The sequence below is a fragment of the Panthera tigris genome, chromosome E2 (assembly GCF_018350195.1).
Source record: "Panthera tigris isolate Pti1 chromosome E2, P.tigris_Pti1_mat1.1, whole genome shotgun sequence".
NCBI classification, from domain to species: Eukaryota; Metazoa; Chordata; class Mammalia; order Carnivora; family Felidae; genus Panthera; species Panthera tigris.
Window position 1 is genome coordinate 7,920,093 of NC_056674.1, and position 20,943 is coordinate 7,941,035.

The 20,943-nt window shown below is 51.1% G+C and overlaps 2 protein-coding genes across 11 annotated transcripts; one reads left to right on the forward strand and one right to left on the reverse strand.

Moving 5' to 3' along the window:
* Positions 1 to 4,379: 4,379 nt before the first annotated feature.
* LOC122234354 lies at positions 4,380 to 20,457 on the reverse strand. 10 transcript variants are annotated; one of them, XM_042970395.1, is made up of 6 exons: positions 19,950 to 20,457; positions 19,086 to 19,149; positions 18,692 to 18,736; positions 16,396 to 16,478; positions 12,299 to 12,387; positions 4,380 to 4,633 (listed from the first exon to the last, which is right to left on the reverse strand). In XM_042970395.1, exons 1-6 carry the CDS (start codon positions 20,316 to 20,318, stop codon positions 4,567 to 4,569), a joined length of 717 nt encoding a protein of 238 aa, XP_042826329.1. In that variant the 5' UTR covers positions 20,319 to 20,457; the 3' UTR covers positions 4,380 to 4,566. The 10 variants fall into 10 exon arrangements, 7 of the variants coding, with proteins under 7 accessions (XP_042826329.1, XP_042826330.1, XP_042826327.1 ...); XM_042970396.1 differs by lacking the exon at positions 4,380 to 4,633 and adding an exon at positions 6,350 to 8,518; XM_042970393.1 differs by lacking the exon at positions 4,380 to 4,633 and adding an exon at positions 10,061 to 10,321.
* Positions 7,163 to 17,231, forward strand: NAPSA (napsin A aspartic peptidase). The gene is made up of 9 exons (XM_015539365.2): positions 7,163 to 7,273; positions 10,395 to 10,536; positions 10,624 to 10,747; positions 10,941 to 11,059; positions 11,355 to 11,554; positions 13,609 to 13,731; positions 13,973 to 14,117; positions 16,627 to 16,725; positions 16,928 to 17,231. The coding sequence occupies exons 1-9, from the start codon at positions 7,197 to 7,199 to the stop codon at positions 17,165 to 17,167; spliced, it is 1,269 nt and encodes a 422-aa protein (XP_015394851.2). The 5' UTR covers positions 7,163 to 7,196; the 3' UTR covers positions 17,168 to 17,231.
* Positions 20,458 to 20,943: the final 486 nt, after the last annotated feature.

The window sequence follows — 20,943 nt, forward strand, 5'->3', positions numbered from 1 at the left end:
CCCTTCACTGTGGTTTTAATTTGTACTTCCCTGATGGCTAGTTCTATTTCTTTTTATCACAGGTAATTTGTAATGTGTAATTCTTTTACTATTCTGAAATGAAATCCAAAAACAATATAGCTGAACTGTGTCCCCAGCAACGAAATATCATTTACCTCACCAACTGCAACACAAAAGATGTATAAATGGAAGCTAATTTGTTTAAAAAAAATTTTTTTTTAATGTTTATTATTTTTGAGAGAGAGAGACAGACAGAAAGCAAGCAGGGAAAGGGCAGAGAGAGAGGGAGACACAGAATCTGAAGCAGGCTCCAGGCTCTGAGCTGTCAGCACAGAGTCTGATGCGGGGCTCGAACTCACAGACCGCAAGATCATGACCTGAGCTGTAGTTGGATGCCCAACCGACTAAGCCACCCAGGCACTCCTGAAAGCTAATTTGTAATAAAGCGATACCTACTTCAACATAGGTGCACAAGAGACACAATATGGCAGTCAGATCTTACTTCAAAAGACAGAATTATTGAAAATTCAAAAGCAACAGAGCAGTCTAACAGAGTAGGGCTGGCTCATCAGCTCAAATGCCTCAGGCAACATTGCCGTGGGTGATACAATTTTTTCCAAAATTGTGGCCAAGTCTTAATAAAGTTATCAATAAGACAAGGTAGGAATAATTTTGGCATATTCAAAAAAAAAAAATCATGGTACATCAGCAAGTACATCAGGGTGGCTGGAGCTGAGTGAGGTGGGAGGACAGGGTGCAAGAAAAAACTATACATATATATATTTAGATAGATATTTAGATAAATATAGGTATAGATATAGATGATACAGATATACATATTTTTTTGGTTGCTTCCTTGGGGAAGGTGCTTAACCAAATACTTGTTGGGGGCAGGGGCACCTGGCTGGCTCAGTTGGAAAAGTACACAACTGGATCTCAGGGTTGTGAGTTTGAGCCCCACGTTGGGTGTAGAGCTTACTTAAAAACATTTCTTAAAAAGCCTATTGGATTGCAGCAAATTCAGTTGAACGAAGAGACTGGTTCTTCATAATTACCAAAAACCGCTCATTAAATATTGTTGTTAGCGTAAAAATGTCGTGTGTAGAGTCAACCATTTTTATACCACGTATGCTAAGTTTTTAAGACTTTCAGAAAATGTACGTTGAAATTGATGTGAAAAAAACAAATGAAACTGTATTATCGGAATTCACGTAAAAGAGGCTGATCAGAAATGTTTTCCCCCATACCAAATAGAGGATAATCACAAGGCTTTACATTTCCAGGTTTCGGGCGTGTGGTTTATAGAGTGAATAAATCAGGCGCTAGGATGCTTAAAAAAAAAAAAAAAAGGAAGGAAGGGCGGAAGGTTGGCGGGGGGGGGGGGCGGGGGGGGGCGGGGGGGGACGGGAGCGAACCGAGGTGATCTTGGCTGGGAAAACAGGCCCACAGCACCGCCGTGTGGCCATTTGGGAATTTGCAGCAGGATCTTTCAGAAATCCCTTAACCCCGGGGCAAGCAAGAATTGGGACAGGACATCTGGGTGAGGGGATTCTGAGGGATCGAGATGGAATATTCCAGCTGCTAAAATAGATGAGGGGGAGATGTGGTAAGACTTATCGTAGAGAAACTGATGCTCCGTCTTCTGGGTCAGGGAAATTCCCTAAAGCAATTGTGCTCAAAGTAGGTTGTTGAAAATATTTGCTGAGCATTTGCTAGATACCAGGCACTGTCCTAGGTGCTGGGGACGTGGTGGCGAATGAAATAAACCAAGATCCCCGCCCTCGTGGAGATAAGATTATAATGGGGAAACAGGCAGTATCACTGATTCTAAGATGCACGTGACTTACACCTGATGACATCTTAGAGTTAATTAAATGTTCAAAGAGGTTGAGTGCCATGGGAAAAAATAGGTCAGGGTAAAGGAGATTGGAGATTTGGGGAGGGGATGGTTGCCATATTGAATTGGGTGGTCAGGGAAGACTTCACTAAGAAGGTGATAGTCAAGAAAATATTTAAAGGAGAGAGGCTGATTAGGGTTTTTTGGAGGCAAGACACTTGCGTGGAACAGCCTGTGCAAAGGCCCTGAGGCAGAAGCATGTCTGGGTTTCTCTGAGAAACAACAAGGAGGCCAATGTGGCTAGGCTGAACGATCAAGGGGGATAGAGGAGAGAAGATGTCAGAGAGGGGCCAAGTCATAAAGTGCCTTTCAATTCTGGGATGCCGTTGGTACCCCCTGATCCTTTGATCTTCTCTTCTCTTTGCCTCACTTCCTCTCACGTCCTCTCTTCCTTCCTTGGATTCTGTGGCCCAGAGCAGTCTTTCTCCCTCAGTCCTACTTGCCTGGCAAAACCCCAACGCTGGTTAAAAATGGCCCTTGCCTTTCCCGTGCCTGCTCCCCCCCAGCTGAGCTTGTGAGTGGACACACTTCAGCTGTGTGAGGGCAAGCCTCCAGTGGACATCCAGAACCAATCTGCAGGGCCTCTGCAGTTCCCTTCTCTAATCTCTAAGAAAGCGTGTTCTCACCTTCTCTCTCAAAATCTCCAGCACCCCTCCCCCTCTTCATTCTCACTTCTTCTTTGGCAGAAAAAAATAGAAGCCACCAGAAGAAGACTTCCGTGCGTTTACCCCAGGGACACCACGAGCTCACTTGCAGAGGTACACATGAACTGCTGCCCTGCCCAGGACCGTGTTGGGACAGCATGTTAAGAGGCCTCCCCCACCCCCCCCACTTAGGCACCGGATCCTTTCTCCTTTCCGTACTCAAAACTTTCCCTCTTGCAATGTTTCCTCCTCTCTCTTGCATCACTGTTTGTGCAACCCTTGAGCCGTTGACCTTCAAGGATTCCCCTTCACCAAACGCCAGCACGTCCTCACGGTGCTGTTGAGTATACTTCCTGAATCCTGCGTGTGTTGGGCTCACTCCTCTGCCCAAGCTCCCCACCTCTCCCACTTCATAGCTCCATCCTTGAAGATCCCTTTCCTCTAGGCTCCACCTACGGGATTTTCTTGCTACAGCTCTCTAACAGAAACCCAAGTTCAAGAGTTGGGGGCCCCAACCATCTTGAAAGCAGATTCTTTAGCTTTAGTGAAGGCTTTGCACGATGGCCACCTCAGCTGACATCTGTCCGCAACCCCGTGATCCAGAACCGCATGGCCAAGCTGCTTTCAAACTTCTAACCCAGACACCATGAAAAATAATAAATGTGTATTTCTGTTTTAAACCATTTAGTCCGGGGGTGACTTGTTACACAGCATTAGCTAACTAGTACACGCTCCCGAGTCTGCTTTTCTCTGTGTCTTTCCAGTCCTTGCAAATGAGGATAGCATTTACAGTGTTATGATACTGTAAGCATTGCCCTGTTTTTCCGGAGTGCGTTTCTATATTTCTTTTTAATTTTTCTTCTGAGGTAAAACTTCCCTAAAGTAAACCTACTTAGGGGCGCCTGAGTGGCTCAGTCAGTTAAGTGTCTGACTTCGGCTAAGGGCATGATTTCACAGCTCATGAGTTCGAGCCCCACTTTGGGCTTTCTGCTATCAGCACAGAGCCCACTTCGGATCCTCTGTCCCCTTCTCTCTCTGTCCCTCCCCAGCTTGTTCTCTCTCTCAGAATAAATAGATAAACTTTTAAAAACTTATAAAGTAAACCTACCCAAGGTGAAATACAAAATCTTAAACGTACAGCTTGATGAATTTTTACTGATGTATTCACCCATGGAACGCCCACTCAGATTGAGGTAGAGAACATCTCTAGCATCCCTCAAGGCTCCCACGTGCCCCCTCCCAGTCAATACCCTTGGCAAAGGATCACCACTATTCCAACTTCTAAGTTGAGGTTGGTTTTGCCTGTTCTTGAACATAATATGAATGGAATCGCGTGTTTTGGCCTGTTTGGTCTCAAAATACTGTAGATGGGGTAGCTAATAATCATAGATATTTATTTCTCATGGTTCTGGAGGCTGGGAAGCCCGCGGATCAAGGCACTGACAGATCGGGTCTGCTTCCTGGTTAATAGCCTTTTCACTGTGTCCACACAAGGGATGGAGGGGCGGAGGAGCTCTCTATGGTCAATTTTAAAAGGGTATGAATCGGGGCGCCTGGGTGGCGCAGTCGGTTAAGCGTCCGACTTCAGCCAGGTCACGATCTCGCGGTCCGTGAGTTCGAGCCCCGCGACGATCTCGCGGTCCGCGAGCTCGAGCCCCGCGTCAGGCTCTGGGCTGATGGCTCGGAGCCTGGAGCCTGTTTCCGATTCTGTGTCTCCCTCTCTCTCTGACCCTCCCCCGTTCATGCTCTGTCTCTCTCTGTCCCAAAAATAAAAATAAAAAACGTTGAAAAAAAATTAAAAAAAAAAAGGGTATGAATCCCATTCAGGAGGGCTCCACCTTCCTGATTGAATCACCTCCCCAAACCCCCACCTCTAAATACTTTTTTTACACTGGGGGTTCGTTTTCAACATTGAATTGGAAGGAGGACACAGACATTCAGTCCATACTAGGCACTCTTTGTTCTTTCACTTATCATTAGGTCTCTGAGAATCACCCATGTCCTGGGGGCGCCTGGCTGGCTCAGTCAGAAGAGCACGTGACTCTTGATCTCTGGGTGGTAAGTTTGAGCCCCACGTTGGGCGTGGAGATTACTAAAAAAAAATAAAGACACAAAGTCTATTTAAAAAAATGACCCGTATCATTGCATGACTTATCAGTTCATTCCTTTTTATTGCTGAGTAGTGAGCCACTGAATGGATACCTTCCACAGTATGTCTATTCTCAAGCTCACGAACATACTGGTGGTTTCCAGTTTAGGGCTATCGTGAATAAGGAGGTTTTATTTATTTTTTATTTTTTTTAAATGTTTATTTCTGAGAGAGAGAGACAGAGAGAGAGGGAGAGAGAGTGAGAGTATGAGCAAGGGAGGGGCAGAGAGAGAGGGAGACCCAGAATCCAAAGCAGGCTCCAGGCTCTGATGTGTCAGCATGGAGACCGACTGGGGTGGGGGGGGGGTGGGGGTGGGGGGCTTGAACTCACAGACCAAGACCTGAGTTGAAGCCGGATGGAAGCTCAACAGACTGAGCCACCCAGACGCCCCAGGAGACGGGATGTTTCAAGACAATGGAAGAGCTTTTTTTTTTTTTTTTTTTTTTTTTTTTATCGATTACATGTAGCTTTGGTGAGGCTGTGGGGACATTGGGGTTATTATCGCCCCTGCAGTTGGAAGCCTACATCATCACAAGTTCTCTGGGGAGTAACTAAGCAACATATATTCAGATCTACAACTTACATCTGTTCATGGCTGGAGTAATTATGGTTCGAGGAATCGTAATGCAGGGACAACGTGTGACTCTTGATCTTGGGGACATGAGTTTCCCCATGTTGCATGTAAAGATTATTTTTAAAAAGAGAAATCGTCGGGGCGCCTGGGGGGCTCAGTCAGTTGAGGGCCCGACTTCAGCTCAGGTCATGATCTCGCGGTTCAGGAGTTCGAGCCCCGCGTCGGGCTCTGTGCTGACAGCTGGGAGCCTGGAGCCTGCTTTGGATTCTGTGTCTCCCTCTCTCTCTGGCCCTCCCCCACTCGTTCTCTAAATAAAACATTAAAAAAATTTTTTTGTAAAGAAACCTGGAAATTGTCATGCAGAGGGGCTCCAGGGTGTCTCATTCGGTTCAGTGGTGAGTTCGAGCCCTCCATCGGGCTTGAGGTTCTCTCCCTCTCTGCTTCCTTCTCTCTCTCAAAATAAATGAATGAACTTTAAAAAATGTAAGTTAAAAATATTAAGAAAAAGAAATTGTCATGCAGATATTATGGAATGAGTACACAGAAAAATACATATGCAGAAGATTACTGTAGCATTGTTTTAATATTAGAAAAGGGCGGGGGCACCTGGGTGGCTCAGTGGGTTGAGTGTCAGACTTTTCGTTTCAGCTCAGGTCATGATCTCACAGGTTCATGAGTTCGAGCCCAGCACTGGGCTCTGAGCTGATGATGCGGAGCTTGCTTGGGGTTCTTTCTCTCCCTCTTTCTATGCCCCTCGTCCGCTCGCATGTGCACTCTCTCTCTGTCTCAAAAATAAACAAACAAACTTAAAAAATTTTTTTGTTAATTTTTTTAATGTTTATTTTTGAGAGAACATTAATTTTTTAATGTTTATTTATTATTGAGAGAATAAATAACACATTATTTATTAAATAAATAAATGTTTATTTATTTTTGAGCAGAGGAGGGACAGAGAGAGAGGGAGACACAGAATGTGAAGCAGGCTCCAGGCTCTGAGCTGTCAGCACAGAGCCCAACGCGGGGCTCGAACTCACGGACTGCAAGGTCATGACCTGAACCGAAGTCGGACGCTTAACCGACTGAGCCACCCAGGTGCCCAACTTTAAAAAAATTTTTAAATAAAAAAATGACAAGCTGATTATTGACATGTAAATCTAAGCTAGAAAACCAAAGACCTCAAATAGTTTCTCAGAAATGTTTGCAGCTCCATGATCAGTGCGTTTGTTTAAGATTCTTGGGATGAGCACTGGGTGTTGGATGGAAACTAATTTGACAATAAATTTCATATATTAAAAAAAAGGAAAAAAAAAGAATGCAGATTCTTGGGCTCTATCTCAGGCCTTGGGAACCAGGATCTCTGAGCGTGGTGCCCAGGAATCTGCATTTTAACTAGACGTTCGGATGCCCATTTAATATTTGAGAAACTTAGTCAATGAAACAAGGGGCACAGTGAGACCCAGAGAGACATTGTCAAATATTTTTAGGCTCTTTGCCCAGTTACCAGGGGAAGGAGCTCCTCTAGTCTGACCCTCTCTCCCTTCCCCCAGATCCTTCGCAACATCCGCCCATCCCTGCACTTGCCCAAGGAAACCTTGTGGTTAATGAGTCTCGGAAAAGTGAAGTGAAAGTGGTAAACAAAATCAACAGCAGCTACAGGATTAGAAGTGGGGTGGGGGCCGCGGGAGACCGTCCCTGTCCCCTCACTGAAGTCGGGAGTGAGGCGACCAGTCACACAAGTTGACATTTCTGGTGTCCCTACAACAATACTCCACACGTCCCTCAAAATACACCACCCGCTTCCCGCTCCTGTCCCCCCTCACCCACAGAGAGATTTCACGTCCCGGTCACCTCAGAAACCCGGAGGTGGGCGGTGAACAGGGCGGAGTCTCTGAGGAAAGAAATCGGATGGGTCAACACTCGGGTCCCCAGAGATGTCTCCGCTACCGACGCTTCTGCTGTGGTTGCTGCTGCTGCTGACTGTGGAGCCTGCCAGCGCCTCGCTGATCCGGTACTGGGGACCCCCTACCCCGAACCTGGGATGGACTCTCCCCCTTTTGCCCTTCAAGACCGGGGCCCCCAAGTTCAGGGACTCCCAAAGCTGGCACCCCAGGACCCGTGACTTCTATCTCTTGGGTTCCCAGACCTCCAAATTGGGCTCTCGCCGCCCTCCCCTCGCCCAGGGTGGGGGGCTTCTACCCTGATGTGTCCTAAGAGGACAGACAGCCCTATCGGTCCAAGGTCCTCCAATCCTGAGACCCTCAACTGGGGACTCCTCCTTCCCTCCCCTCTCCAGACAAGTTTTTGGGAGATCCCACCCTGAGCTCTGATGATCTGGTACTGGGGTCTCCAGACATGCAACTCCCCTGACCCCCAACCCAACAGATCTTGGAGACTCAGAACTGTGACTCCCCCAGCTTCACATCTCCCAGACTGTTTAGGTCTCAAGAAGCCCAGTTTGGGGGACCCCAGGGATCCCTCACTCACCTAGCCTCTGGTGCCTCCCACCCCAATCTCTTACTTCTCCTCTCTTCTCCCATCCCCTGGAACCGGGGGGGGGGGGCAGGGAGGGGTCCTCTTCCAGGAAACATTTCCCCCACTTAACGTTCTTGAGCCTCTCAAAGATTGAGTCATGGCGGGGGTGGGTGGGGGGTGGCAAAGAAGTGAGTGAGGGGGCAGGGCTCCAAGGAGTGATTTTAGGCAGGTATGTGAATATCCCTGCATGTGATGTTTGCTAACCTGCTTCTTGAACCTAATAGATCACGGCCATTTCCCCAGCCAGCACAAAGGGCAGTGATTCTCTTCAGAGTTGTTTCAGGGCCAACAGCATCCGCAGGACCCAGGAACTTGTTAGAAATGCAAACCCTCAGGCTCCATCTCAGACCTAATTCATTAGAAACTACAAGTTCTGAATCTCAGCTCTGGGGCAGGGGCTGGCAAACTCTCAACCTAGGGCCAAATTCAACCTGCCGCCTGTTTTTTTGCGAACGAAGTTTAACAAAACCCAGCCACGTTGTCTAGGGCTGATTTTGTGCTATACAGACGGAGCCGAGCAGTTGCAACAGAGGCAGGTGGCAGGCAAAATCTTTACCAAAAAACTTAAAATTTGAGAATCACTGGCACAGAGAGCTACCTCCTCCTTTTTAGCGGTTGGGTGAATTCCATTCTGCAGAGCCAAGTCCTAGCTAGCCGGTCCCGTCTTCAAAATTAGACACATCCTCACAGACACAGCTTTGTGCACCTGTCCAGTGATCTCCTGTGGATGAAACTCATTGAGCTGAAATGAAGTTGGGTTAAAAGGCGTGTAAGGGCTCAGTGGGTTGGACGTCTGACTTCCTCTCCTGTCGTGATCTCTCAGTTCCTGAGTTTGAGCCCCACCTCAGGCTCACTGCTGTCAGCTGCTGTCATCATGGAGCTTGCTTTGAGTCCTTTGTCCCCATCTCTCTCTCTCTCTCTCTCTGCCCCTCCCCCCCAAAAAAGGTGTGTACAGTTTTAAGCCCAATGATACACATCTGGCAAATCATCCTCCAGAAAGTTGGTATCAATCGATAGCCCCTAGTCAACGGTGAGTATTCTTAGGTCTTTGCCAATCTACAGGGCGAAAAAAGTTTTCTGACTCTCATCATTTGTATTCTTTTGACAACTATTGGGGTTGGACATCTAACATAAAAAGATGTTATTGTTTAGAAGCTGTTTGTACTTCTGCAAATTACCTGTTTGTGTCCTTTGCTTATTATCCTGGCAAATGTCAAGAACTGTAATGTTAGCTTGCCACAGTTTTGTGGCTGCTTGTAGAAGACACAAGACCCCCAGGTCAGAGACAAGGACAGGTTATTACTCTTGGCAACAGTAGTAGCCAGAGTATCAGTTCTCTGAGCCCCAGTTCCCACAGGGCGAGATGAAGAGAGCTGGCTGAGATCTGCACATGCAGTGGGGTGCATTACAGGAGAGGAACCCCAAGTTTAGGGAACCTGGACCTTTTACAATGGATCATAAACCTGCGTGCTCTTTGGCCCAGAGGGAGACACTGTTTCTCCCCCAAGGCTGTTCACTAAATGAAATCCTTGACAAAGGCAGTCAGCCTGTCTGCAGAAATGAGAGAGAACCATGAGGGAATTGTCTTCCAACACCGGGTTGTTTATCTTATTCTTATTTGCTTGTAAAAGCTCTTTGCATATTAGATATATTAATTCTTTGACATACAACTTGTAATTATTTCCCTTAGATTTTTAAAAAACTTTTTAAACAGCTTTGTGTGTTGGCAAAGGGAGTACAAAGGTTTAAAATTTTAGAGTTACATTCATCAATCCTCTCCCCAATGATTTCTGGTCTTGGTATCATGATTTGAAAAATCTTACTCTTCCCAGAGTTATGTAAACATTTTACTTCTCTCTAGTGCTCTTATATTACATTTCACATTAGATCTTTGATTATCTGGAACGTATTTTAGTATTATCTTTTTAATGTTCATTTATTTTTGAGAGAGACAGAGACAGAGTACGAGAGGGGGAGGAGCAGCGAGAGAGGGAGACACAGAATCCGAAGCAGGCTCCGGGCTCCGAGCTGTCAGCACAGAGCCCGACGCTGGGGCTCGAACTCATGAACCGCGAGATCATGATCAGAGCCCAAGTCGGACACTTAACCGACTGAGCCACCCAGGTGCCCCAAGGCATGTATTTTAGCGTAAAGAGTGAAACTGGGATTTGGTGCTTACAGTCTCTCCCACACCAACAGTGAAGAAAATAGTCTCCAACATCATGAAGTGAAGCATGCAAGCGTTTTTGCCAAGTCGTTTCACGTTGGGGTCTTTGAAAGCCTTTGTGAGCATCGAGTTCCCGAGGATGGCTTATGTTATGTTCTTTGAAATGGCCCTTATTGAAAGACTTAGGGGAAAGTCTGTTTGGGGTGGGCTGGTTCGCTCTTGCAGAGTCTTTGGGGGAGATTTGTCATCATGGTTTGATAGGTATTCCGTTGGGTTTCCTGGAAGGTTGTTATTGCAGGGTTTCTGACAATGGCTGCTGTTGTAGGACCATTGAGACATTTGCTTTGTCGTTCCACCCTATTTGGGAGATTCCTTTATGGAGGGTCTCCAGGAAGAGTAGTTTCCCAAGTGTCAGCATCCTCCCCCACAGGATCCCTCTCCGCCGAGTGCACACTGGACACAGGACTCTGAACCCACTGAGGGGATGGGGGAAGCCAGCAGCGACCCCCGCTTTGGGGGCCCCCTCCCCTGGAGACAAGCCCACCTTCGTACCTCTCTCTAACTACATGAATGTGAGTCACAGCCCCAGAGAGTCCTCACCCTCCTCCCCACTTAAGAAGTCAAACCCTTCATTCACCCTCTCTCCGTTTCACCCTCAGGTCCAGTATTACGGGGAAATTGGGCTGGGAACGCCCCCACAAAACTTCTCTGTCGTTTTTGACACTGGCTCCTCCAATCTCTGGGTCCCGTCCATAAGATGCCACTTCTTCAGCCTGCCCTGCTGTGAGCTTTCATGGGGGAGAATGAGACTGAACAGGGGTGATGGGAGAAGTGGGGCCTGGGTCTTGGCTTCCCGAGGATTTTGGAGGTGCTGTTCTCTTCTGACATGCCCTCACGGGTCACAAGTTCACAGAGGCAGGAGGCCACTGGGGAGACTCCCTTCCTCCAGTGACACCTCCCTGATCTTCTGACCTAGGGCTCCACCACCGTTTCAACCCCAAGGCCTCCAGCTCCTTCCAACCCAATGGGACCAAGTTTGCCATTCAGTATGCAGCTGGGAGGCTAGCTGGCATCCTGAGTGAGGACAAGCTGACTGTGCGTGACCATGGACCCCAGGAAGACTTGAGGCTGGGAGAACCCCACCGTCTGAGAGGATCTGGCTTAGGGAGGGGGCTTAGGAGGCGGGGCTTCCTGGGGAAATGGATGAAAGGGGCGGGGTTTCCTGGTTAAAGGGGTGGGCTTCCTAAGTGGGGAAGCAGTCTTTCCTAGACGGTTGGGGGCTGTTTTCAGGGGTGTCCGTATGGGATTCATGCCTTGGTTTGGAACATTTCAGGGTTATGTAGGTTATGTCCTTCAAGAAGTAACCTGCCCCATTTGAATCTATCCGTAGATTGGAGGAATTATGAATGCATCAGTGATTTTTGGAGAGGCTCTGTGGGAGCCCAGCCTGGTGTTCACTTTTGCCCGCTTCGATGGGATACTGGGCCTTGCTTTCCCCGTTCTGGCCGTGGGAGGGGTCCGACCCCCACTGGATGTACTGGTGGACCAGGGGCTACTGGATAAGCCTGTCTTCTCCTTCTACCTCAACAGGTAATGGGCGAGGGTCTACCTTCCTATGAGTCCTAGCCCCAAGAAAGATGTTCTGTCTGCTTTCAGAAGTCCCATGTCCAATAAAGGAAGTCTCATCTTCCACTCAGGAAGTCACCTACCCAATGTAAATAACACGTGCTCAAAAAGTCCCACTCACCGAGCAACCTTAAGACCTACTACAGGGGCGCCTGGGTGGCTCGGTCGGTTGGGCGTCCGACTTCGGCTCAGGTCATGATCTCACGGTCCGTGGGTTCGAGCCCCACGTCAGGCTCTGTGCCGACAGCTCGGAGCCTGGAGCCTGTTTCGGATTCTGTGTCTCCCTCTCTCTCTCTGCCCCTCCCCTGTTCATGCTCTGTCTCTCTCTGTCTCAAAAATAAATAAACGTTAAAAAAAATTTTAAAAAATTAAAAAAAAAAAAGACCTACTACAAGCACTCACTGTCACTTTAAATGCTTCATGTTTCAAACCCAAACCAGGAAACTCCGTGCCTTACCTACTCAACTTAGGAACTCCCTCTTCCCCGCACACAAAGCCCAAATTCCATTTGAGAGTACATTCCAGAAGTCCGAAGCTACCCATTGTAATCGAAGAAGTCCCACCTATCTTTCAGGAAGCTCAACTTTACGCTCAGAAAGCCCCACCCACCGTCCAGGAAGGCCCCACCTTCCCTCTGGAGGTCCATCCCCCACAGTCATAAAATCCCACGCCTGAGCAGGTCCCACCCACTCGGGAAGCTCCACTTACCTCCGGAGGGGTCCTCTCCTTCCACACCTCCAGGAATCCCCGCCCTTCTCAGCCAAATCAGGAAGCCTGCCACCTCTGACCCATGAGACCTACAATTTAGAAAGTCTCACCATGTGCCCAGGAAGCCACCCCGCTTCTGCCCAAGTGACACCTGCCAGAGCCAATTCGCAAACCCCGGGGCTCCATGTACACTCCACCCCAGTGGCTCAGTTGGTGAACAGTCCAATTCTCGATTTCAGCTCAGTCGAGCTCTTCCGCTGGCTGTGGTGCCTGCTTAAGATTCTCTCTCCCTCCCTCTCTGCCCCTCCCCTGCTCACCCGCACGCGTATGCGCTCTCTGCCAGTAAGTAACAAATTCCACCCCAAAAGTTCTACCTTCTACAGTCAAATCAAGAAGCTCTGGGGGCTGCTGCGTGGTTCAGCCCTTAAGTATCTGACTTTGGCTCAGGTCATGATCTCATGGTTCGTGAGTTCGAGCCACGTATCTGATGAGCTCAAGCCCCACTTCAGGTAAAAAAAACAGGAGCCCACTCCGGGTGAGCCCCGCTTCTCTCTCTCTCTCTCTCTCTCTCAAAAAAAATAATAATAATAATTAATTAATTAAAAAATTTAAAAATAAAAAAAGAAGTCCTGTCCCCACTTCAGAAGCCCCCCAGGACCCTAAAAGACCTTCACCAAGAAAAGTCCCATTTCCTTTTCCTTTTTTTGCTTTGCTTCCAGTCCCAACATCTAGACCCTGCCTACATCCCACCACTCCACCCAGAACTGGTGACCTCCCATTGGCAAGAATTCCCTGCCTTTTTTTTAAGTTTATTTATTTATTAAAAAAGGTGTTTTTTTTTTAATGTTTATTCATTTTTGAGAGACAGAGAGAGACAGTGTTAGCGGCGGGGGGGGGGGGGGGTGGGCAGAGAGAGAGGGAGACACAGAACCCGAAGCAGGCTCCAGGCTCTGAGCTGTCAGCACAGAGCCTGATGTGGGGCTTGAACCCACGAACTTTGAGATCATGACCTGACTGAAGTCGGACGCTTAACCGACTGAGCCACCCAGGCACCCCAAGTTTATTTATTTATTTTTGAGAGAGAGTGAGAGAACACAGTGCACGCGCGTGCAAGCCGGGGGAGGGACAGAGAGAAAAGGGAGACAGACAATCCCAAACAGGCTCCGCAATGTCATCACAGAGCCTGACACAGGGCTCGAACCCACGAACCATGAGAAATCTCAACTGACTGAGCCACCCAGGAGCCCCAGGAACTCCCTTCCTTGACCCTGCCAGGCCGGCAGGACACTGACGGCACTTTGCCTCTGCAGGGATCCTGAAGCGGCCGATGGAGGAGAGCTGGTCCTGGGGGGCTCCGATCCGACTCACTATATCCCACCCCTCACCTTCGTGCCGGTCACGATCCCCGCCTACTGGCAGATCCACATGGGGCGGTGAGAGACCTGGCCTCCTAGGTCTGGGAGGAATGGGCCAGAGACCAATCCCCATTGTCCTGGGGAGGAGGGAGCCGGAGGCCTGGACTCCTGGTCTGAGGGAGGAGGAAGCTGGGGCCCTGGACTCCTGGGTCTGGGGGAGGAGGGGCTGGGCCAGGGCTCCTGTGATTGAGGGAGGAGGGGCTGAGGGCCTGGATTCCTAGGACACTGGCTCCAACGTCTACCCTTTGCCCCCTCACAGTGTGAAGGTGGGCACAGGGCTGACTCTTTGTGCCCAGGGCTGCGCTGCCATCCTGGACACGGGCACATCCCTCATCACAGGACCCACTGAAGAGATCCGGGCCCTGAATACAGCCATTGGAGGAATCTCCTTGCTGGTGGGCGAGGTGAGGACCTAGAGTCTGGTGGGGCTTTGATGGCAAACACTGGGCAGGACGCTTGGGGCCCGAGGGTGGGATTAGGTGGTTAAGAGGTATCCCAAGGCAGAAGGCCCTGGGCACCACGAGTGACAGACTGTGGGGCAGTGGTCGGAAGCAAGGACACTTCCTAGGCATCTGCTGCGTGAGTCTGGAGATGGTGATACGGGTTGATTCAGGACCGCATGGGAGTGAGAAGCCTAGGGAGCCTGGGGACATCCGGGGGAGGTACACAGGAAGCTGAGGAATATTTACCATCAGGTGGTACTCAGAGCCTTGGAGGGCAGCCGTCCCTGGGAGAGAGAAGAGGTCTCAGGGGCAGCCTTGGGGAACATCCGCGTGGAGAAGTGGAGACAGGGCAGGAGCGGTGGCAGGCAGGGGAGGGGCGCCTGGAGAGCGGGGGCTCACTGAGGTTGTGCAAAGGAAGCTTCGGGCATGGAGGGGCAGGGTGGGGCAGGGGGCGGGTCCTTCCAGGTAGAAATTTCCACGAGGTCTATCAAATGCCTAGGATGTGGGCTTATAATGGGCCAAGGGAACCAGGTAGATTGGAGCGGTTATGGGCATGGGTTGTCCGGGTTGGAACCCAGCTCTGCTACTGTTTTCTCTTGGACAAGCCACTTAGTATTCCTTTGCCTCAGGGCGCCTGGGTGGCTCAGTTGGTTAAGCGTGGGTGCGAGCCCCACGTCAGGCTCTGTGCCGACAGCTCAGAGCCTGGAGCCTGCTTGAGATTGTGTCTCCCTCTCTCTCTCTCTGCCCCTCCCCTGCTCACACTCTGTCTCTCTCTCTCTCTCTCTCTCTCTCTAACATAAATAAAACATTAATATTCCTTTGCCTCAGTTTCCTAACTTCTAAAACAGGGTTACTAATACTCGTGTTTTAGGTATGTTGTGAGGGTTGAATGCATTAGCCTATATAAGGTTCTAAGCTGATGCTCTGATCATACACTGGAAATCAACCTTGTTCCCATTATTCCTTATCTTCCCAACGAGGTAATGACTCTTGGTTTTGAAGGAAGACAGACTTCCTGGCAGTTAGCTACAGTGGCCTAACACTGTATTCTTGGGTACTGGGGGTGGTGGGATTTGAGGTAACGTGGAGAACAACTGTTCTAACAATCTAAAAAGGGCAGCTCTCAGGACGCCCGGGTGGCCGTCGATTAAGCTTTTTGACTTCAGCTCAGGTCATGATCTCACCGTTCAGGAGTTCGAGTCCGCACTGGGTGAGCTCGAGCCCGGCTTCAGGGTGAGCCAGACTCTCTCTCTCGCTCTCTCTCCCTCCCTCCCTCGTGGGATTCTGTCTCTCGCTCTGTCTCCACTCTCACTCACTTGCACTCTCTCTCTCTCAAACAATAAAAATAAACATAACAAAAATAAAAAGGGCAGCTCTCAGCCACTCAGCTCCGGCTAAGTATTCCCATGTGGGGAAAGCCAGATCTCCTGGTTTGTTGGAGAAAGCTGAAAACATTATTTGAAAGCTCCTGGTTTGGGCCATAGACCACCCCTTAAACAAAGGAAACGAGCCAATCAACAAGGAATGACTAGGTATTTAGAGGTCTCAAACCAATAAGGGCAGAAACTGAAAAGAAGGAACAAGGGGGAAAGGAAGGAGGGGGTGACCAAAACCTTATAAAACAAGGTCCCTTCCCTACAGCCGCAGGTATTCACCTTCAAATGTCCCCTCTCTGTAAAGAGAGTTTTCATACTGTTTTTTTTTTTTTTTTAAGTTTCTTTATTTGTTTTGAGAGAGAATGCGCGTGCTTGCGAGTTGGGGAAGGGCAGAGAGAGGGAGAGACAGAATCCCAAGCAGGCTCTGTGCCACCAGCCCAATGCAGGCCTCGAACCCATGAACCATGAGATCATGACCTGAGCCGAACCCAAGAGTCAGATGTTTAACCGTCTGAGCCACCCAGGCGCCACCATATTATTCGTAACTTTCTAATTTTCAATAATAAACTTTGGCCCGCTGCTCACTTAAAAAACAAGCAAGCAAGCAAGCCCCTGGTTTGTGATAACACTTACTATGAGTCCAGGCATTCTTCCAAACTAACTTATTATCCACATAACATACCTATGAAGTATTACTATCAACTACACCTTCAAATTGGACACCGCGGCACAGAGAGATTAAGTAACTTGCCTAAGGCTGCACAGCAGCAGACTCCAAGGATACCACCTGCACCACCGTGGGGTACGGCTGGTAACTAATTTTTAAAACATTTTAGACACAGTGCAAGACAACTTAAACGCACCCTGTGGGCTCCATGTGCCTCGGGGCCGGTAGTTTCTGATCCACAAGGAGATGAAGGAAAAGAGGGTTTGATCAAATGGGAGCCTAAAGGAAGTGACAACAACTATGTTGGGGCGAAGGAAGAGCGGGTGAGGCGAGAGAAGGCAGCAGAACTTGACCGCACAAGACCGTGAAGACCTATCTTAAGCAGAGCGGGAATCCCTCAGCCCCACTTGTTCCTCCTCTCCCTCAGTACCTCATCCAGTGCGAGACAATCCCCACGCTGCCCCCCGTCTCCTTCCTCCTTGGTGGGGTCTGGTTTAACCTCACGGCTCAGGACTACGTCATCCAGGTAGGTGGCCGTCACAAGGCAGTGACGCAATAAGATGGGATTTGAGAGGATGGAGCTGGGAACGAGACATCACTGGGACGGAGTAGGGGCCACAGAAACACTTCTGGTGCCAGGGGTAGTGGGCGGGGCAAAGCTGTGGCTCCCGGGGAACAGGCGGGTTCGGTGTGCCTGACACCCAGTGGCCCGTTTTGTCGCCTTGCAGATTGTTCGGGGTGGTTTCCGCCTCTGCTTCTCTGGCTTCCAGGCCCTCGACCTGCCTCCGCCTGCAGGGCCCCTCTGGATTCTCGGCGATGTCTTCTTGCGGACCTACGTAGCCGTCTTCGACCGCGGGAACCTGACGAGCGGGGCCCGAGTGGGGCTGGCGCGCTCACGCTTTGGGGAAACCGAACCACCAAGGGGTGGGCCCGCGCAGGCGCAGTTCTCCGGCTGGCGCCTCGGTTAGGCGCAGGCGCACCGAGTGGTAGTCGAGGCCCAGGTACTCCATAAAAATCCGTTCTTACCATTGACTCTACCTGGGTCACTTTTTTCTTTTTTTTTAAGCGCGTGATTTTTGGAGAGAAAAGTTAGTGTCCAGCTCTCTGACTTGAGGAAGAAAGGAAGGAGAAAGGTATCACTCCTTTTCTCCAGGGCAGGGCTCCCGCCGGTGCGGAGGCCTTGTACTACGAATCCCAGGAGGCCCTTCGCCTACGCTGTCTATAGACAGAGGCGCCCGGCACCGCGAAGCCTCATGGACCTTGTATTCCAGGCCGTGTTCTCGTCTTGCCGGGGGCGGGCGCAGCCACAACATGCGTGGGAGGCGACAGGTCGCGACGGCAGCGACAGGTGGCAGTGGGGGGTGCTGCCTGAATCGTAAAGGGCTTTCCAACCCTTGTTTTAAGGGGAGGGGATATGATTCCCGCAGACTTCATCCTCTGTTCTTCCTTCTCCCCTTGGGATTCCGAGACCCCTGGGTCCGCCATAAAGGCGGGGCTTGAAGCCCCCGGGTTGGGGGGAGCTGTGCTGTCCCTCCTCCGGCGATGATGTCATTCCCCCCCTCCGCAGCTTCTTGCTGCCCTGAGCTGCCGGGGCTGGGTCACCCCTCCCCCAACGCCAGCCCCGGATTCCCCCATCCCCGCCCCGCCTCGACTTGGGGTGAGTACGGGGGGGAGGGGGAGAAGGCACAGGGTCCGGGGGCGGTAAAAACGACCCAAATCCCAGTTTTGGAGGCGAGAGACCCGGGAGATGGGGACTCAAAGATTACAGCGGAGAAATTCTTCCTTAATAACGAGCTTTGGGAGCCAAGGTTCTTGGAAGGCCTGGGGGGACCAAGGATCGTACGCGGAGAGTCTCCATATTTTCAGCTTTACTGTTCGGGAGACCCTCTTTCCTGGATTTATAACTGATGGGAATGGGGGTGGAGGAACGAGGCTGGGATCCTAGAAGTCGGGAAGCGGGAGACCCTTTCCCAATTCCAGGGCCTTGGAGAATGGGGGAGGGGGGATGAGGGGGGCGCCAAGGATGACAGAGGTGGGAGTTTGGAGCTTTCAGGAATTTTGTGCCTGGAGGACCAGGAAAAGGATAGATTGGGAAGGAGGACGGGTGGGAAAGGGCTGAAAACCAGGACAGACATTGGTCTACACCCTCTTGGTGTCCATCGCCCCAAATCAAGTCCGCTTCCCCCTGGTCTGTTTGCAGGGCTGGGTGTCCCATACCCGAAGCCTACATTATGCCTCCAGTCGCCTACCCCATGGGTATAGACTGGAGGCTCACAAATCCCCCACATACCCCGGTGGATCCTGGAGAGGGCCACGAGGGAGTGGTGGCATTCAGTTTTCCCTGGACCTGATGGAGTCTGGACTATACTGTTACTCCTTGCCCCAGGGCCTCCGCCCCGCTCCCGTGGTCTCTAATCTGGAGTCTCATCCCATATCGTCCCCTATGGCAGCCCCCTCACCCACAGCCCCCACCTTCTCCCACACCTTCTGACCTCTGCAAAAATGCTGATTTGGTAACTGGATCCCGTGCCTGGCTGCTGTCAAAAGCAGAAGAGAAAAGTAGAGTTGGGGGGAGGGGAGAGGATATAAGGGAGCATAGCTGATTTTTAGGTGTTTACCCTAGTCCCTACTCCCACCCCTAGTGCCTACCCAACCCCTCCTCCAGCCACCACCCCCACTCCTGACTTGCTCAGAAACCTCACTCAACCCAAGCCTCAACCTAAGCCCAGTCCCTCACCTCAGGATTCACTGCTTCTGCCTGGGGATACACCGGAATTCAGGGTAGAGAAGAGTAGGAAGTTTTGATGTCTTTTCTCTGCCTTCCTGGGCCCCATCGGGGGCTTGAGTACCGCCCAAGGTCTGGGGGGGGGGGTGTGAAGGAAATACCTCCTTGGTCTGCAGGACAGGCTCCACTTCTGCAACTCTCTCCGCAGTGACGCAGCCTCGGGTCCTGGCCAGGATGGGGGTTAGAGGGGGTGATGGAGGGACAGAGACCAAAGGACAGCGGGACAAAGTCCCAAAGAAGTGGAGAGACAGTCTCATAAGGGGATGAAAGAGGCACGGGGAGTGGGGATAGAGACCCGCATAGGGTGACAGAGAGAAAAAGGAGAGAAAGAGAAAAGGCACTTACAGAGGAGGGAGAGAGACGGAGGAGAGGAAAAAGATACTGACAGAGAGGTCGTCAGAGAACAAGAGCAAGAGGGACAGAGATGCAGATGAATGGATAGAGACGGGGGGTGGGGGGTACAGGCTGGGAGAGGGGAGTGGAGGACAGAGACACAAAGAAGAGGGACAGAGACCTGGAGGGGACAGAGACCCAGGGAGAGGAAGACAAGGGCCTAGGGCAAGGAGGACAGCGCCCCAGAGAGGGAGTGGAGGACAGAGACACAAAGAGAAGAGACAGAGACCGGGAGGGGGCAGAGGCCCAGAGAGAGAGAGAGGCAAATCCCCGAGAATAAGCTACAGAGACCAGGAGAAAGAGACTGGGGGTGGGGGGACGGAGACACAGTTGGGGGAGAGGAGACTGAACCTTAGGGAGAAGGGAGTAAAGACTCAGAAGGAGGGGAACAGATTCAGAGAACAATGGGACAGAGACCCGGAGGGAGGGTAGAGACTTAGAAAAGAGGGTCCAGAGTCTCAGCGGGGCGAGGGCAGAGACGAGGGGACAAATAAATACTCAGAGAAAGGGGATAGAAAGACATCGAGAGACACAAAAACGGGAGCGGGGGCGGGTGGGTAGGCGATACGAACCAGCCGCCGCACCTGCAGAGGGAGGCGGTGGGCCAGGGATAATGCAGCGGGAGAAAGCCCGCAGCCCCTGACCCGCCCCCTTCGCTCCCGCAGGCACCGCCTCCTCCCGCCGCAGCCGGGGCAGAAGCTGAGGCCCCCGCTCCAGCGCCTGCGCCCAGCTGCTCGGTGTCTGGCCAGCCAAGGGGGCGGGGCAGGACACGCCCCTCCACTAGCCCCGCCCCAACTCTCCGCTCCCGCCGGGACTTTTCGGACACCTAGCCCCGCTCTATTTCTCATTGGCCCCGCTGATTTCCTCAGCCTAGCCAGTTTCCCGGCGCTTAGATTTCTCCCCTCCGCCGCCCTTAAGGCTCTCTCTTCACCCGTCCTCATCCATCCCTTGGTTCTGCAGTCTGCAGTCCGCTGTTATCTAGACTTGGTCCCTTTTACATCACCAGTTGGAAGTTCTTGCAGCGCCCTCCAAAGCCCTGCTGACCCTCACGCCGCTCTCCCAGGTTCTCTGAGCCCAGACTCCCCGTTCCAGGTCCTATTCTTCCATCCAGCCCAGTAATTTTGTACTCTGCAGGTCTCACCTTTCCCGTAGCGTCCCCATACCCGTTCTGTACTCTCTTAGCCCTGCCCCAACCCCGCCTAGGCTGGTTGCTTTCAAGCCTCTTAGAGCCCCAGTACTCCCCTAGTCTCGTCTTCCCACAGTCCATTCAAGACGGTTTCTACCATTTGTAGATCCCACCCACCTTCCTCAGTCTCATCCATACATCCTGACACTCCTTTTCCCGGCCCAGCCCTGTCTGCCCAGGCCAAGCTTGCAACCCCGGCCCGACCCCTTCCTCGCTTCGTTCCCTTTCTTAGTCCTAGGCAGACGCTCTCAGGTTTCCAGGCCTCGCTTATATCCTCTCCTGCTCACTGGGTCTCAGTCCCTATTCCTCCTTTCGGTCCAGCCTAGTGCCATTTCGCGCGAAAGTACGGTCTATTCTTCATTTCCAGTTCCCGCCCCTCG

What these genes read in the sequence shown, in the direction of transcription:
- NAPSA (XM_015539365.2), top strand. Translation starts at nt 7,197, where the DNA reads ATGTCTCCGCTACCGACGCTTCTGCTGTGGTTGCTGCTGCTGCTGACT. An exon ending in GCCAGCGCCTCGCTGATCCG is followed by an intron (nt 7,274 to 10,394) that starts GTACTGGGGACC and finishes CCTCCCCCACAG; the next exon opens with GATCCCTCTCCGCCGAGTGC. An exon ending in TTCTCCTTCTACCTCAACAG is followed by an intron (nt 11,555 to 13,608) that starts GTAATGGGCGAG and finishes TTGCCTCTGCAG; the next exon opens with GGATCCTGAAGCGGCCGATG.
- LOC122234354 (XM_042970393.1), bottom strand. Translation starts at nt 20,318, where the DNA reads ATGAGGACGGGTGAAGAGAGAGCCTTAAGGGCGGCGGAGGGGAGAAAT. An exon ending in CTGTCCTGCAGACCAAGGAG is followed by an intron (nt 18,737 to 19,085) that starts GTATTTCCTTCA and finishes TGCTTTTGACAG; the next exon opens with CAGCCAGGCACGGGATCCAG. An exon ending in AAATCAGCATTTTTGCAGAG is followed by an intron (nt 16,479 to 18,691) that starts GTCAGAAGGTGT and finishes CACTTCCTTTAG; the next exon opens with GCTCCCATTTGATCAAACCC.